A 13451-nucleotide genomic window follows, 5' to 3' on the forward strand; every position below is an offset into this window, starting at 1 on the left:
AAACAAGGGGACAGAAATATAACTGGTTATGAAGGATCTAGATCCAGAAATGGGGAAATTTACTATAACTGAAGACCCTTCTCAAGACAGTGAGTGCATGGTTGATATAACAACACTGCCTAATTTTCCTTGTAACCGTAGTGGCAACCCACGTGAGGATATTAATCTGGTGCCCAACAAGATGGAAACTCCAAGGATACTGAATATGACGATGGTACCAGATTATTTACAGAAAGAGAATTTTTCTCCGGAATTTTCTTCTGCTACAGTATCTGCGAGGTCATCACCTGTGAACGTTGCCCATAACGAGTCGCTCTCATTTGAAACCACTGGTTCGAGTAGTGCAAGGGGCTCTAAGTATGCGATTCAAAGGCAACAGCAACAACAAGCAACAGATTTCATAGAGAGTAGTATGCAGCTGTTGTCTTCAGAGGCACTGAGTTTCAAACCAGATATCATGAAAACTTTAGAGCTGCCTGTTCCCAAAAGAAGAGATATTAAGGGCAATCATCTATCCAAATTATTATTTGCTAAATCACCTCTCACTATCAACACATATTGTCAATTTTATGATCGTAAGAACAAACGTATATGTAACCAAGAAATAATTTGGAAAGATAAGAATAGTAGAGAAAAGCATGGGTCAAGGAAGTATCAAAGGCACTTAAGCAAAGTTCATGGCGTTCAATTGACACCCAAAAATTTTACTCAATTTTTTGATCATAATTCTCCACTTTTTCAAGAATGCTATGACTACCAATCTAGATTGATGGGTGATTTACTGGTTCAACCAAATATCAAATCGAAAGAAAACAAAAGAAAACAGGTAGAGAATGCCACGAGAAACCTTTCTGAAACAGAACATAGCTTTACCAACCGCCAGGTGCAACAACAGAATGTTCGAGAACTTCAATCAAAAATAGCTATGAATGAATTGATAGAGATTCTCATCGATTTAAACATTCCATTTTCTGTTTTAGATTATCAACCTATGAGAAACTGGCTCATCAAATATTCAATAATTTCAACAGATACTTTACCAGATGAAGTATATTTTAAAACTGATCCAGACGTCAATGAACTGAACCACGTTAACAATAATCCAAACACTAGCAATAACAGCACTATTCATAATCATAATCAGAACCAACATACAAATTAATTAAAACTTGCTTTTAATCTGCATACATAAAACTAGATCAACCAAATAAAAAAAAATAAAAACAACCATATATACTATTCCATAAGCAAAAGTAATTATACTAAGTTACAAATATTAAACTAGAATCAAAGAAATACAAATATAACACTATTAGTAAAAGAATGAATAATTAACGTGCAGGTAAGAAACCTTTATTATAAAAAAACGGGAGTGACTCATCCAACAACTCGTTATCTAAATCGGACCTTTTGTCTATTTTTCAAGCTTGTTACGCCCTACTTCTCCGTTTGATTATCAATTACATCCTGATTGTCATCTTCAATTGAAGAACCTTGTGAAAATCCACTAAATGTATGTTCCAAGCTGTCAGGGCTAACTCCCACTGGTTTACTATCTGCTTTTTTCTGTGATACAGAAAGTTTTCTTGAATTTTTAGGTTCGTCACCATCGGCGCTCTCTTTCTTACTTTCTAAATTATTACCTTCTGTTTCTTGTGTTGGTGCATTCGAGCCGGTTTCGGTAGTTTTTTTCGCAGTAATGTCTACTGGATTTTTACCTCCATCCGAATCTTTGCTTTTGAGGTCTGTAGCCTCTTCTTTGTTTCCACCTTCCCCCTCTTCTTTTTCTTCAAGTTGGGTTGGTAAAACTTCAACACTTTTTTTTACCGATTTGTTTTGCGTAAAATATTCTCCAGAAGTCATACCGATTAACCTTTTAACTTTTTCTTCGTCAATTTTATCATCACCACGTGCAGAAGCTACATCTTTCATGGCTTCTAAAAGATTTAGTTTTTCCTTTTTTAAATCAATTTCCGTTGCATTCAATTCGCTCTTACGTTCGTTAATCAATGAATCCACTTCCAATTGCTTCAACCGAGCTTCCTTGGTTGATAGTTCAGCTTGTTCTTTAGCCTTATTAGCAAGAATGATAACATTATCGTTTAAATGAGATTCCAATGATTCTTTGGCTTTTCCTAATTCTACTAATTTATCATCTTCTCTGACATTTCTGTTCTTTTGAGCATCGAGATCATTTCCATAGTTGGTGATTTTCCTTTTATGATCAACAATAGCATCTTGTAATCTGGAAATTTCTGCGTTAATAGAATCACGCTCTTCTACTAAAGTTTTATGTTCCGCTTCTGCATTTGCCAAATCTTCATGGTAAGGCTTCAATAACTCTTCTTGTTCTTTACGTGCTTCGGTGATATCCTGTTCACAGTTTCTACCCCATTCTTCCAAATCTTGGTCTAGACGGGCTTTCTCATCTTGTAGTTCTTGTTGCATTTGCTTTTTAAATTCGATTTCTTTGTTCTTTGAATCTTCAAGTAAACTTTCGCTTTCAGCAACTTTCGCATCCATCCTGGCCACAAGTGCATCATAACTGGCTTTGACCTTCTCTTGGGTGACCTTTTTTTCAGTTTGTTGTCTATTTGCCGTGGTAGTTAATATTTTGGCATCGTTAGAAATCATCGAACGTTCCATGGATTCCCATTCATTCAACGAGTTGCTGTAGGCTTCGGTCCTTTCCGCAATTTCCTCATCCATAGCACGTTGTGCTTCCGCTCTCTCACTGACTTCACCAAGTACTGGAGAGATCAATCCCGATGCGATTTTAGTGATATCTTCTGGTGATAAGAACAAACCACCACCCATGTTAATCTTGTTGTGGAACTCTGTTTTCTTTTGCTGATTAGATTGTGCAACTGCGACAGCGGCTTTGTTGTATTCCATATTTGTGAATAACTTTTTGTGCATATCGCTCTTTTCAATAATGTCCAACTGTTTGTCAACATTGGCTCTTGCCAAAGTTAAAACTTGCTGGGAAGTTAATTGACTGAGGTAGGTGTCTCTCTTTTGGGCTTTTAAAGCTAAACTTTTATCGATATCCTGGCCGGGATGCATGTCTTTTACAGCATTAGCGGCACCTAATGCAAATTTCATTGACGTGGCTTCTTGCTCAGCTGCAAGTTTCTTGTCCTTCTGTAAGTTTTGTGCTTTTGGAGCGTCCACTTTGGCCATAATGTTATTCATCATATCATTAGAAAAACTAAATTGGTTTAATCTGCCATGCTCATCGGTTTTGACACCATATTGAAAGTTTGCCTTTTCAGGTTCCCACCTTTCCTTGATACGAGATTCTGCTTTTTTTTCAGCGCCCATTAAGACTTTCTCCAAATTCATAGTCTTGGGCTTAGGATTGATTGTGTTGCTCAAACTAGTACTAGCACCACTTAAAACGGAGCTAGCAGAGGTAATAGAATACGACCTATTGTTTGTTTGAGAGCTTAAGCTGCTAGTTTCCATTGTCATCGAATAGGCTTTCGATGCAGCAGCCCCCGAAGATTCTTTGGCTTTTCTCTTTGTCTGTGGTTCTTGTGAATTTTTAGAAGTGATTGAATTTTGGCGAATAACTCTGGGTCCCATTTTGGATGCGGCTTTCGTGGCATTAGGGTCGATAAACATACGTTTGTAAGCTTCTACGGGAGTTTGATTGTCGTGAGCTAAATTAGCTGCTTTATCCGAAGCTGCATGAGCATCGCTAACACCAATTGAGTAGCTTTGGGCAGGTGATTGATAAACTCCGTATTTCAATTTAGCCTTATACAAGGCTTCTCTGCTCAAAGGTTCACCCGTTGTCTGGTACACTCTTGGCTTTTTCTGAGATCTGGAAGCACGTTTGAGCGACTTTTTTGACGATGTTATGGACGAAGTCCTGCTCTCCCCGCCAGATAAGCTCTTTCCTATGTTTGGTATATCTCTTTCTTCCACAGCTGAAATTAAAGACATTGGTTAATATGTGCTTGCTCCTTGTTTGCGAATTTGTTTAGCAACTAAAGACTACTTAACTGTTAGAGTACACTGTTTCGCTTTCTGTTGTAGTCGCTGCCAGAAATCTAAATCTTTAAGATCACCAAACCTAATGGACATTAGTGATATACTGCAAGCAACAAGGAGTTCTCCCCATCGAGTGGCAGTAGTTCTTCCCCCTCTCGAGGGTGCCCCTTTCGGCACTTTGCGATTTTCTTCCAGAAGGGCACCGATCGCCACATCAGGAAGACGATGTTTCCATTTTAGGTAAATACTATCCGAAGTGAAATAGTTCGAGCAACTAAAGTATTAGATTTCCTCTTTGGGGAAGTTGTAAACAATAGATGATAAAATATTATGGAACATATCCTATGGTAGAAAATCGTTTGATAAACTACACACACATTGTTTGATGGGTAGAACAAAGTAAGCTAGTGCTTGTTCTTTTCACACAAAAAAAGTATACATTATAGTGTACAAAGGCGATTGGTGTGATTCGGTGAGAGTACTGTTAATATTCTGTATAACTGGAAGAATGAGCTATAACTATGAAGCCTGTTTCTGGGACCCAAACGACAATGGAGTGAACATCCTCCTTAGCCACGTCTCTCAGGGAATAAAGTCGTGCGATTCAATGATACATTTTTTTAAGCAACGTAGTGAGTTGGAAAAGGATTACGCCAGGCGGCTTGGGGCCATCACGAAGAAACTAGATAAAGACATTGGAACAAACATAGACTACGGGAAGCTGAGTGATACTTTCAGTGTGGTTCTCAATGTTGAGAAGTCTAGAGCACAATCGCATTCCAAGCAAAGTGAGATTCTTTTCAGACAGATCTACACAGATACAAAGGCATTCGCCGCTAACTTACAAGCAAGATACATTACATTGAGTGGGAAGATTGAAAGATTGCGGATGGACAAGTTTAACAAGAAAAAGGGGTGTGAGGTGTTGCAAAAAAAATTGCAAGATGCTCAGATTAGAACTAGAGACTTACAATTGAACGAGAATAACATGATTGGGGCTAAGAGAGTAGAACATAACAAGAGAGAACTGTTGAAATGGGAATCGAATTCTCAAGAATACCAGGTTCAACTGGACGTTTTGAAACAGGAATATAAGGCTTCGCAGAAATTTTGGATACACGAATGGGCGCAGCTATCCTGTGAACTACAAGAAATGGAAAACGCTAGAATATCCTTTTTACAATCGAAATTGCAGCAGTTCGCAACTTCATCGATGGAAACATATATTTTAGAACAAACAAAAATGGACATGTTAACGACACATTTGAACTCATTTACAGCAGCAGATGAAATATCGACGTTCTCAAAAGAAAATGGAACTGGTAGACTAAAACATAAAAATTCTAAAGGTGACATGAATTCCAGTGTAAACTGGGCTCAGATGAGTAGTATCTCCACGACAAGCAAAAAAAGCGAATCTTATATGGATAATATAAGGAAGCTGTCCTCTCAATTAAAGGAAACCGAAAATAAAAGAAAACTAGCTTCCGTAGAAAAATATGAGAAACCATTGCCATCCCCTGAAGTCACCGCGGCAAGACAGTTTAGAAACTCTACTCCGGCTATACGTAATGAGATAAAATCTGTTGTTGACCCACTATCATCCTTGAGATCTTCGCCTGTCCAAACACAAAGTGCTATGGATGACTCTACGATAAGAGGGAAACTTGATCAATCAAGAGCGATTGTCCGGGAAGAACAAACCAGACCTGAAGAGGATTCAAAACATTCGGATGAAAGTTATCCGATGACCCATAGAAGAAACCAATCTCTCACTTCGCCATCAGAATCAAGTTCGTCTAATCCGACTGATTTTAGCCATATCAAAAAAAGACAAAGCATGGAATCTATGACCACATCCGTAAGTTCAATGGCCAATAGTATAGACGACTCACAGAGGTTTGCTAAATCATGGAATTCTTCGAATAGAAAAAGGAAATCAATGAGCCATTTGCAAGTGCCCTCATCCTCTTCAAGGTCGGAGAATGGGGAAAAAGCTAATCATGAGGAACAAGATTATAATACAATGAGAGATAGCAGTGCAAACACAATTCTATTTAAACCCCCAGTAGCAGAAAGGGGGACGTCAAAGGGGCACACGCATAGACAATCCATGATACTGCAGGATTCAAGTAATCCGATTGAAGATGCTTTATACGAAATGGAAAGAATCCAAAGTAGTTCTAAGCCAGGTGCAAAAACGGGAAACGTTATGCTTGAGAGAGGTATGGTCAGGGATAACGGTATTACTGTTACCTTGCCTATTGTCACTAGCGAAGGCTTTCCAGTTATTGAATATGCAAAGGCTATGTATCCATTAGTTGGGAATGAGGCGCCTGGATTAGCCAATTTCCACAAAGGCGATTACATCCTAATTACCGAAATTGTTAATAAAGACTGGTATAAAGGTGAAGTTTATGATAACGATCGCATTAACAGGAATCACAGGGTAGGGTTGATTCCTTATAATTTCATACAACTGCTACATCAAGGATCTTGACCTTGATACATATTTTTTTTACATTTTTTTCTTTTAAGAAGGAAAAACGCCATTTCTGTCTTTTATTAAATAGAGACATTAGAACATATGTAACCGTGAGATAAGGTTTGTCTCCGGATCTGTAACTAAAATCATAGACTCTCTCATTTTGCCCTTTTATTTTCATTTTTATTTTCTTTGCCACTTTTAATACTAAAAGTCCGTTAACAACTTTGATCATACCTTTCTTATTAACAAATATGTCTAATTGGACGTAATGATATATATCCATTGGCCAAGGTGCTCTAATGATCAGCATTCAACTGTAACTAAGACCTTTGAGTCACTTCTTACGAGTTCTTACTGTTTCGCGTACTGGCTGAAAGCAAATTTCAACATCATAGATATTAAACAGTAAGTGACAATATTGTAGTACTGAAAAAATACAATATGCTGAGTGAAGTGCCTCGAATAACCACTACAAGATTTGAATATGGCACCATTTAGACAGGATAGTATTTTGGTATGTTTTTAGTTTAGTAATGAATTTCATTTCTTTTGATGAACGCTTTTGACAGATCTTTTTTATACTAACAATATTATGCAGATAATATACCCCAGGTCCCAAACTACTCTCGTTCAGTTTGGTTTGAATGAAGAGACGTTTACTGTGCCTGAGTTGGAAATACCAACTCAAATTTATCGGAGCAAAAAACAGGATGGCTCCGACGCATATCATTCAAGCAACAAGGATAATACGGCCGAGTTAGTCAATCCAATCCAAAATGGCAGAATAATAGATATAAATGCTTTCACACAATTTTTAAGACTAATATACGTATCTATTTTGTCTGATAGAGCTAGTAAAAATCAAGATGCTTTTGAAGCTGAGCTATCCAATATTCCTCTCCTACTGATCACGCACCATTCTTGGTCACAATCTGATCTAGAGAGGATTACTCAATACGTATTTGAAAGTCTTGAGATAAACAACCTGATTCAATTGCCTGCGTCTTTGGCGGCTACTTATTCCATGATTTCGTTACAGAATTGTTGTATTATTGATGTTGGAACGTATCATACCGATATTATTCCTATTGTTGATTATGCGCAATTAGATCATCTTGTTTCTTCAATACCAATTGGTGGTCAGTCTATTAATGATTCTTTAAAAAAGTTACTGCCTCAATGGGATGATGATCAGATAGAATCACTGAAAAAGTCACCTATTTTTGAGGTGCTGAGTGACGATGCTAAAAAATTATCAAGTTTCGATTTTGGAAACGAAAATGAGGATGAAGATGAAGGAACTCTGAACGTTGCCGAGATTATCACGAGTGGACGTGATACACGTGAAGTTTTAGAGGAAAGAGAACGTGGGCAAAAAGTCAGAAATGTTAAAAATAGCGATTTGGAGTTCAATACTTTTTGGGATGAGAAGGGCAACGAAATTAAAGTTGGCAAGCAAAGATTTCAAGGCTGCAATAACTTGATTAAGAATATTTCTAATCGTGTGGGGTTGACCTTAGATAATATAGATGACATAAACAAAGCTAAAGCAGTTTGGGAGAACATTATTATTGTCGGTGGCACGACGTCAATTTCAGGGTTTAAAGAAGCTTTGTTGGGCCAATTGTTGAAAGACCATTTAATTGTTGAGCCGGAGGAAGAAAAGTTAAAAAGAGAGGAGGAAGCTAAGTCTGTATTACCTGCTGCAACAAAAAAGAAAAGCAAGTTCATGACAAATAACACTGCATTTGTGCCAAGTATAGAATACGTACAGTGCCCTACGATAATTAAACTTGCCAAATATCCGGACTACTTTCCTGAGTGGAAGAAAAGTGGATATTCCGAGATTATATTCTTAGGTGCTCAAATTGTTTCCAAGCAAATCTTCACTCATCCAAAGGATACGTTTTATATTACAAGAGAAAAATACAATATGAAAGGTCCAGCTGCACTTTGGGACGTGCAGTTTTAGAAGTAAGTGATGCACATCTCGATGTATCCAGAATTGATGTGAGTATATGCTATTAAGTTTTCCACCCAATAAAAGTGGGAATTATATACATTATGTAATATATAGAATTCGTGCAAAATCAACAAGGGAAACGCTACCTTGCTTGGGTAAATGGTGCGGTATTCGTAGAAACTGTTTGACGTTCATCTGTTTCAATTGATATGTTTTTTTCCAAATCGGCTTCTTCATTTCCATGTGTACAAGATGAGTCGCTTCCATCTGCCTGGTCATCCTTTCGTATCCATCTCTTGAACAAGCTTACAAAGAAATTCGCCGTCATCACTTGCTCAACTTGATATAAGACCAAAGGAACTAATAATTTACCCAGGTGTTCTTTTTTATCACCGTATTGTGATGTAATTAGTGATACACCTAGTGCAGCAGTTTTGGCAGGGCCACAAAACATAATGCAAATTGCATCTTCCTTAGAATAATAAAATGGTCTGAAGAACTTATAAGAATAACGGTACAGTTTTGTAGATTTGCCTTCTATTGGTTCATGGGGAAAAATCTTGATAATAAACCATGGCCTTGCACATAAGTACGACAACCCTGTGAAGAATAAGTAAATTCCCAAATTGAAAAAGCAGATAAATATGATACAAGCGTGGGAGACACTTGTAAATGCACCCTGGTAAAAGGCTGTCGAAAATGAACTAAACATAATCAATAAAAGCATGTAAGATCCAATTTTGATATGATATTTTTTCAAGAAACCTAAGTAGTATGAAGTATACTTTGGAAAACAATTCTGGATAACCTGCCCAACAAACAAAGGTACGAAGACCGAGAGACCAACCTGTTTCATAACACGGCCATAAAGTGCACCAATGCCATTTCCAGTAGCAGGATTACCGTACTGAAATGGTGGCCGGTTAGTGAACATTTGACTTAATGCAGGTGTGATAAAGGCGCCTAGCAAATTTCCAATAAATACTTCACAAACACACAAAAGGTCATTTCCACCGGCATTCGTGGTCATAATAACATTTGATGCCACAGTCGTTGGACAAGTAGCAGTTAAAATTAGACCAATAAGTACCCAATCATCTATTTTCGGATCATTAGCAGCCTTCACAGCGCAACAAAATCCATATACTATCGACGAAGTAATCAAAAAACTAAGGACCAGGATAGTGGTATGAGCCCTCCAGTTTAACATATTTGCCATTAATGACCTGGATTTCATTCCCAGCCCACTTTGCAGAAATATCCATGCAACACAGCCATAGCCAATGCTATACTGACCTCTGATTAGCCCTCCGTCCCTTGCAAAATTTGGAGCGAACCTTGCAATAATAATCAAAATAGCCAACCAGAAAAAAAACCATTGGGATATCAAAAATACTGTTATAGGGTGTGTCCAAATTTTTCGTACTAAGGAGTATTGAGTTTTCATTTCGTACGTAGGGGTGTTATAAATGTGTGTGTCTTGTTTATGCCAATTATGTTAGAGTTGTCAGGTATCGTAGAAGGGAGTGAGAACGTGATTCAGGTAGCATAGACGGTTTCAAAAAAACAAAGACTAGACCTTTCTTTTTATATTTGAAAGTTTTTATTTGTTTAGGCTTAACACTATCTCGATTCTACTCTGTGCTTCCTCATCTTCAGGTCATTTGTTGGAACTCTAACTTCCGAGTATCATCGAAATACTGTGGAAGATCGGCTCGGAAGGAGAACGACCCTAAGTTCCGAGCTGGTGAAAAATAAATGAGAAAAGAGCCACCTTAATTGAATAATCTGGTGGTTGCTTGTTAACAAAAAGCGTGCTGTTGTCGATGAGGTTTTTGCATTTTAGTGTACAGTAATGTTTCAGGCAAGATCAAAAAGAGTTCTACAGAGCACTTTAATAGCACTTTCATGGATTCCAGTTTTTCTAACCATCAATAATAATGTGGTGCATATTGCACAAGTTAAAGGAATCTCGATGCAGCCTACGCTGAACCCACAAACAGAAACACTAGCAAAAGATTGGGTACTACTTTGGAAGTTTGGTGTCAAAAATCCAGTCAATCTATCAAGAGACGATATTGTTCTTTTTAGGGCTCCGACAAATCCTAGGAAAATCTATTGTAAAAGAGTTAAAGGCTTACCGTTTGACACCATTGAAACAAAATTTCCATACCCCAAACCTCAAGTAAACCTACCCAGAGGACATATATGGGTCGAAGGAGACAACCTTTTCCATTCGATTGATAGCAATACATTTGGCCCCATTTCTAGTGGGTTGGTTATAGGGAAAGCTGTATCGATTGTTTGGCCACCTTCTAGGTGGGGGTCAGATCTCAAACTGAGTACTGGCAGGGATTGTATTAGCAAAAGAGCCATTCCTGAATGATATTAACATAGTTGTGAAGAGTTTAGAAGCGGAGAAGTATCCAAATGCAAAAAATTAATTAAAAGGTTACTCTAATGCAATAAAGTATAGATGATAGTAGCTTATGTATTGATATAATTAGCGTTCAATTCCTGAATATATATTCTCTGTTGTTTTGATGATATTAGTGCACATATATCATTTTTTTTCATTGTCCTCCAAAGAAGAAAATAACGATCTTCTTGCAGGTAGGGGAAGTTCTTCACGATCTGAACCAACGAAAGTAAAATCACCGTCGTGGTCTTCATCTTGATTCACTCGCTGGTCATGGCTTCTGTCATCTTCAAAACTGAAATATGATGAAGTATCTAACCCATCCATCAATAACATATGAGAAGTGCTTAAATTACAGTTACTGATCATGGACGATTTACTGAAACTAGGAAAGAAATTCTCTTCACCTGTACTTTCACTCGAGTTTAATGATGAACCATTGGAAACTCTTCTATGGATCGATGATAGCTTTGGAGGCGGGTCAAATTTGAATGACAGTGCAGATGATGCCATGGTTGTTGTAGATTGGTGGCTTTCCCGGTAGAAGAAATTAGGATTTGAAGGGGAAGCTAATTTTCTAAAGGAATTATTTTTGGTAGCAAACCGTTTAGATTCTCTCCTAAATTTATCCATTTCTTGTTCACAGTTCAATAAATTTTCTTGTGAGTTCATTCCCACGTACTGACATGGGTAGCATAATTCAGGGAAATTATCAAATACAGCCTTGTATCCACCGTCCAATATTAATATGTCAGGGTAAAATAACTTGGGATAATGATCCTGATTTATTATACGATCACAGTTTCTTAAATGAGATGCCAATGAAGGTCCTCGGTGGGAACTAAATTCACAATGGATAATTAGAAGAGTTGGCAAATTGTTGTTGTTGCTACTGTCACCGTGCAAAACTTTATGAATAAATTCGTTCTCTATATCATCTCTCGAGTGTATATTGATGGAATTTTTGATATGGCCGCCAAGATATTCGTATTCAAATCGGCAATCTATGATACAACATGAGTTGTAAAACGGCTGGCACATATTATTTTGGAGAATGTCTTTCAGTGTTTCCGGAGAAATACGAGGGAAAAAGTCGTTTGAGTTTCGGTCATCATAGTAATATGGTATTCGTGTTTTTCCAAGACATGATTCAAAACATTTTTCTCTTGTCGAATCGAGAGTTAATGGACTGGATGAAGCAGAAGTAATACTCAAATTATTCTGGGAAATATGTGAAAATCTCTGTGAACTTTTTCTTGATGACCTCGGAACTTTTCCATCTTGCCGTTGCAACCTTCTACCTGAGTTGCTGCTGCCATTGATGCTTGCTTTTCTCGACAAGGATCTTGACCTCGAAAATGAGTTGGATCTTTGGGGACTGCCGGGATACTTGATGCGATTGAAGAGGTCATTCTCCCTAGTATTGGTTAATGATCTTCTTGAAGAATTTCTGGTTGGGCTTTGTAAAGTTTGAGAGGCAAAATTTGTGCTCAAGACCAGATCATCATCTTTATTTTCATCGAGATTGCTGAATTGCTTTATAATTGGTGAAGGAATATCAATTTCATTACTACTGTATTTGGCTAACAATGGAGAGTTGTTGAATGTTATATGCTCTTTATTAGTCAAATCATCATCGGTATGCGAATGTCTGCTTTTCGACTTGAAAAAGGTTTGGACGTTTTTGAATATGTTCTTTTTCTTACCAAAGGGACTTTTCAAAGAAATCTTTTGTAAATTCAGTGTGTCTTCGTTTGCAGAGTTATCATCATTTCCATGAAATATATTGTTCATGGTTTCTTCACCCTCTTACACCTTAATACAGTTCAGTTTACTGGCCTGTTAATTTTTCTTCTCCTTTCAAATTAGTTCTCTTTTTTTTGTTTTCCTCTCTAACTTAAAGTTTTTTGATATATATATCGAGACAGAGAAAAATAGAGGAAGTATAATGTGATGGAAAGGTAATAAACAATGCAGCTTCTGCGAAAATAACACCGTGTGAGTATGAAACTCTGGATGTTATACTAAACGATGCTAAAACAAGTAGTGGATCTGCTTGTATTCTTCTCACCAAATATGAAAGACGGAAAAATCACCATAAACATCGTTTCATCGTTTCATCGTTTCAATTATAATCCAGTAAATAAGGCCTAGAAAACTAAATTATTCTGTATAGAATAAGAAATCATTCTGAAGCCACAAAATTGGTAAATATGCTTCGCGGCGCAGTTGGTTAGTTACTCCAATAATTATAATAGTTCTCTCCTCTTAATAAGGGTGTCCCATCCCCACTTTTATGCGATGCGGTATCATCAATTTTCAATATGTTGGAATATACAACCGCTAGAGAATGAGTGATTTGTTATACCATACCTGTATATAATATATTGTAGTGTACTATACTATACTATATTATTTTATATTATATTATATCATTTATACTATATTACATCAAATATCTGGTTACATTAGTTTTATATACGTGTCTAAGTTATTACAGGCGCGAAAACTGAATCACTTAGAAGTGGGAGGGGAGGTGCCAGAAAATAGTTAGAAGTAATACTGTCGATAACATAAAGTTG

General features: G+C 37.2%; 7 protein-coding genes across 7 annotated transcripts; 4 read left to right on the forward strand and 3 right to left on the reverse strand.

Moving 5' to 3' along the window:
* Positions 1 to 49: 49 nt before the first annotated feature.
* RSF1 (Rsf1p) lies at positions 50 to 1162 on the forward strand (the record flags this gene model as incomplete). The annotated part of the gene is made up of 1 exon (XM_056224741.1): positions 50 to 1162. One exon carries the CDS (start codon positions 50 to 52, stop codon positions 1160 to 1162), a length of 1113 nt encoding a protein of 370 aa, XP_056078629.1.
* Positions 1163 to 1437: 275 nt separating this feature from the next.
* EIS1 (Eis1p) lies at positions 1438 to 3951 on the reverse strand (the record flags this gene model as incomplete). Its single annotated transcript, XM_056224743.1, has 1 exon — positions 1438 to 3951. One exon carries the CDS (start codon positions 3949 to 3951, stop codon positions 1438 to 1440), a length of 2514 nt encoding a protein of 837 aa, XP_056078630.1.
* A 556-nt stretch (positions 3952 to 4507) lies between these two features.
* On the forward strand, positions 4508 to 6499 carry HOF1 (formin-binding protein HOF1; the record flags this gene model as incomplete). Its single annotated transcript, XM_056224744.1, has 1 exon — positions 4508 to 6499. The coding sequence occupies one exon, from the start codon at positions 4508 to 4510 to the stop codon at positions 6497 to 6499; it is 1992 nt and encodes a 663-aa protein (XP_056078631.1).
* Positions 6500 to 7079: 580 nt separating this feature from the next.
* Positions 7080 to 8459, forward strand: ARP9 (Arp9p; the record flags this gene model as incomplete). Its single annotated transcript, XM_056224745.1, has 1 exon — positions 7080 to 8459. One exon carries the CDS (start codon positions 7080 to 7082, stop codon positions 8457 to 8459), a length of 1380 nt encoding a protein of 459 aa, XP_056078632.1.
* A 133-nt stretch (positions 8460 to 8592) lies between these two features.
* RCH1 (Rch1p) lies at positions 8593 to 9897 on the reverse strand (the record flags this gene model as incomplete). The annotated part of the gene is made up of 1 exon (XM_056224746.1): positions 8593 to 9897. The coding sequence occupies one exon, from the start codon at positions 9895 to 9897 to the stop codon at positions 8593 to 8595; it is 1305 nt and encodes a 434-aa protein (XP_056078633.1).
* A 408-nt stretch (positions 9898 to 10305) lies between these two features.
* Positions 10306 to 10836, forward strand: IMP2 (endopeptidase catalytic subunit; the record flags this gene model as incomplete). Its single annotated transcript, XM_056224747.1, has 1 exon — positions 10306 to 10836. The coding sequence occupies one exon, from the start codon at positions 10306 to 10308 to the stop codon at positions 10834 to 10836; it is 531 nt and encodes a 176-aa protein (XP_056078634.1).
* Positions 10837 to 11013: 177 nt separating this feature from the next.
* Positions 11014 to 12663, reverse strand: MIH1 (putative tyrosine protein phosphatase MIH1; the record flags this gene model as incomplete). Its single annotated transcript, XM_056224748.1, has 1 exon — positions 11014 to 12663. The coding sequence occupies one exon, from the start codon at positions 12661 to 12663 to the stop codon at positions 11014 to 11016; it is 1650 nt and encodes a 549-aa protein (XP_056078635.1).
* Between the last annotated feature and the right edge of the window lie 788 nt (positions 12664 to 13451).

This window comes from Saccharomyces mikatae (genome assembly GCF_947241705.1).
Source record: "Saccharomyces mikatae IFO 1815 strain IFO1815 genome assembly, chromosome: 13".
NCBI lineage: Eukaryota > Fungi > Ascomycota > Saccharomycetes > Saccharomycetales > Saccharomycetaceae > Saccharomyces > Saccharomyces mikatae.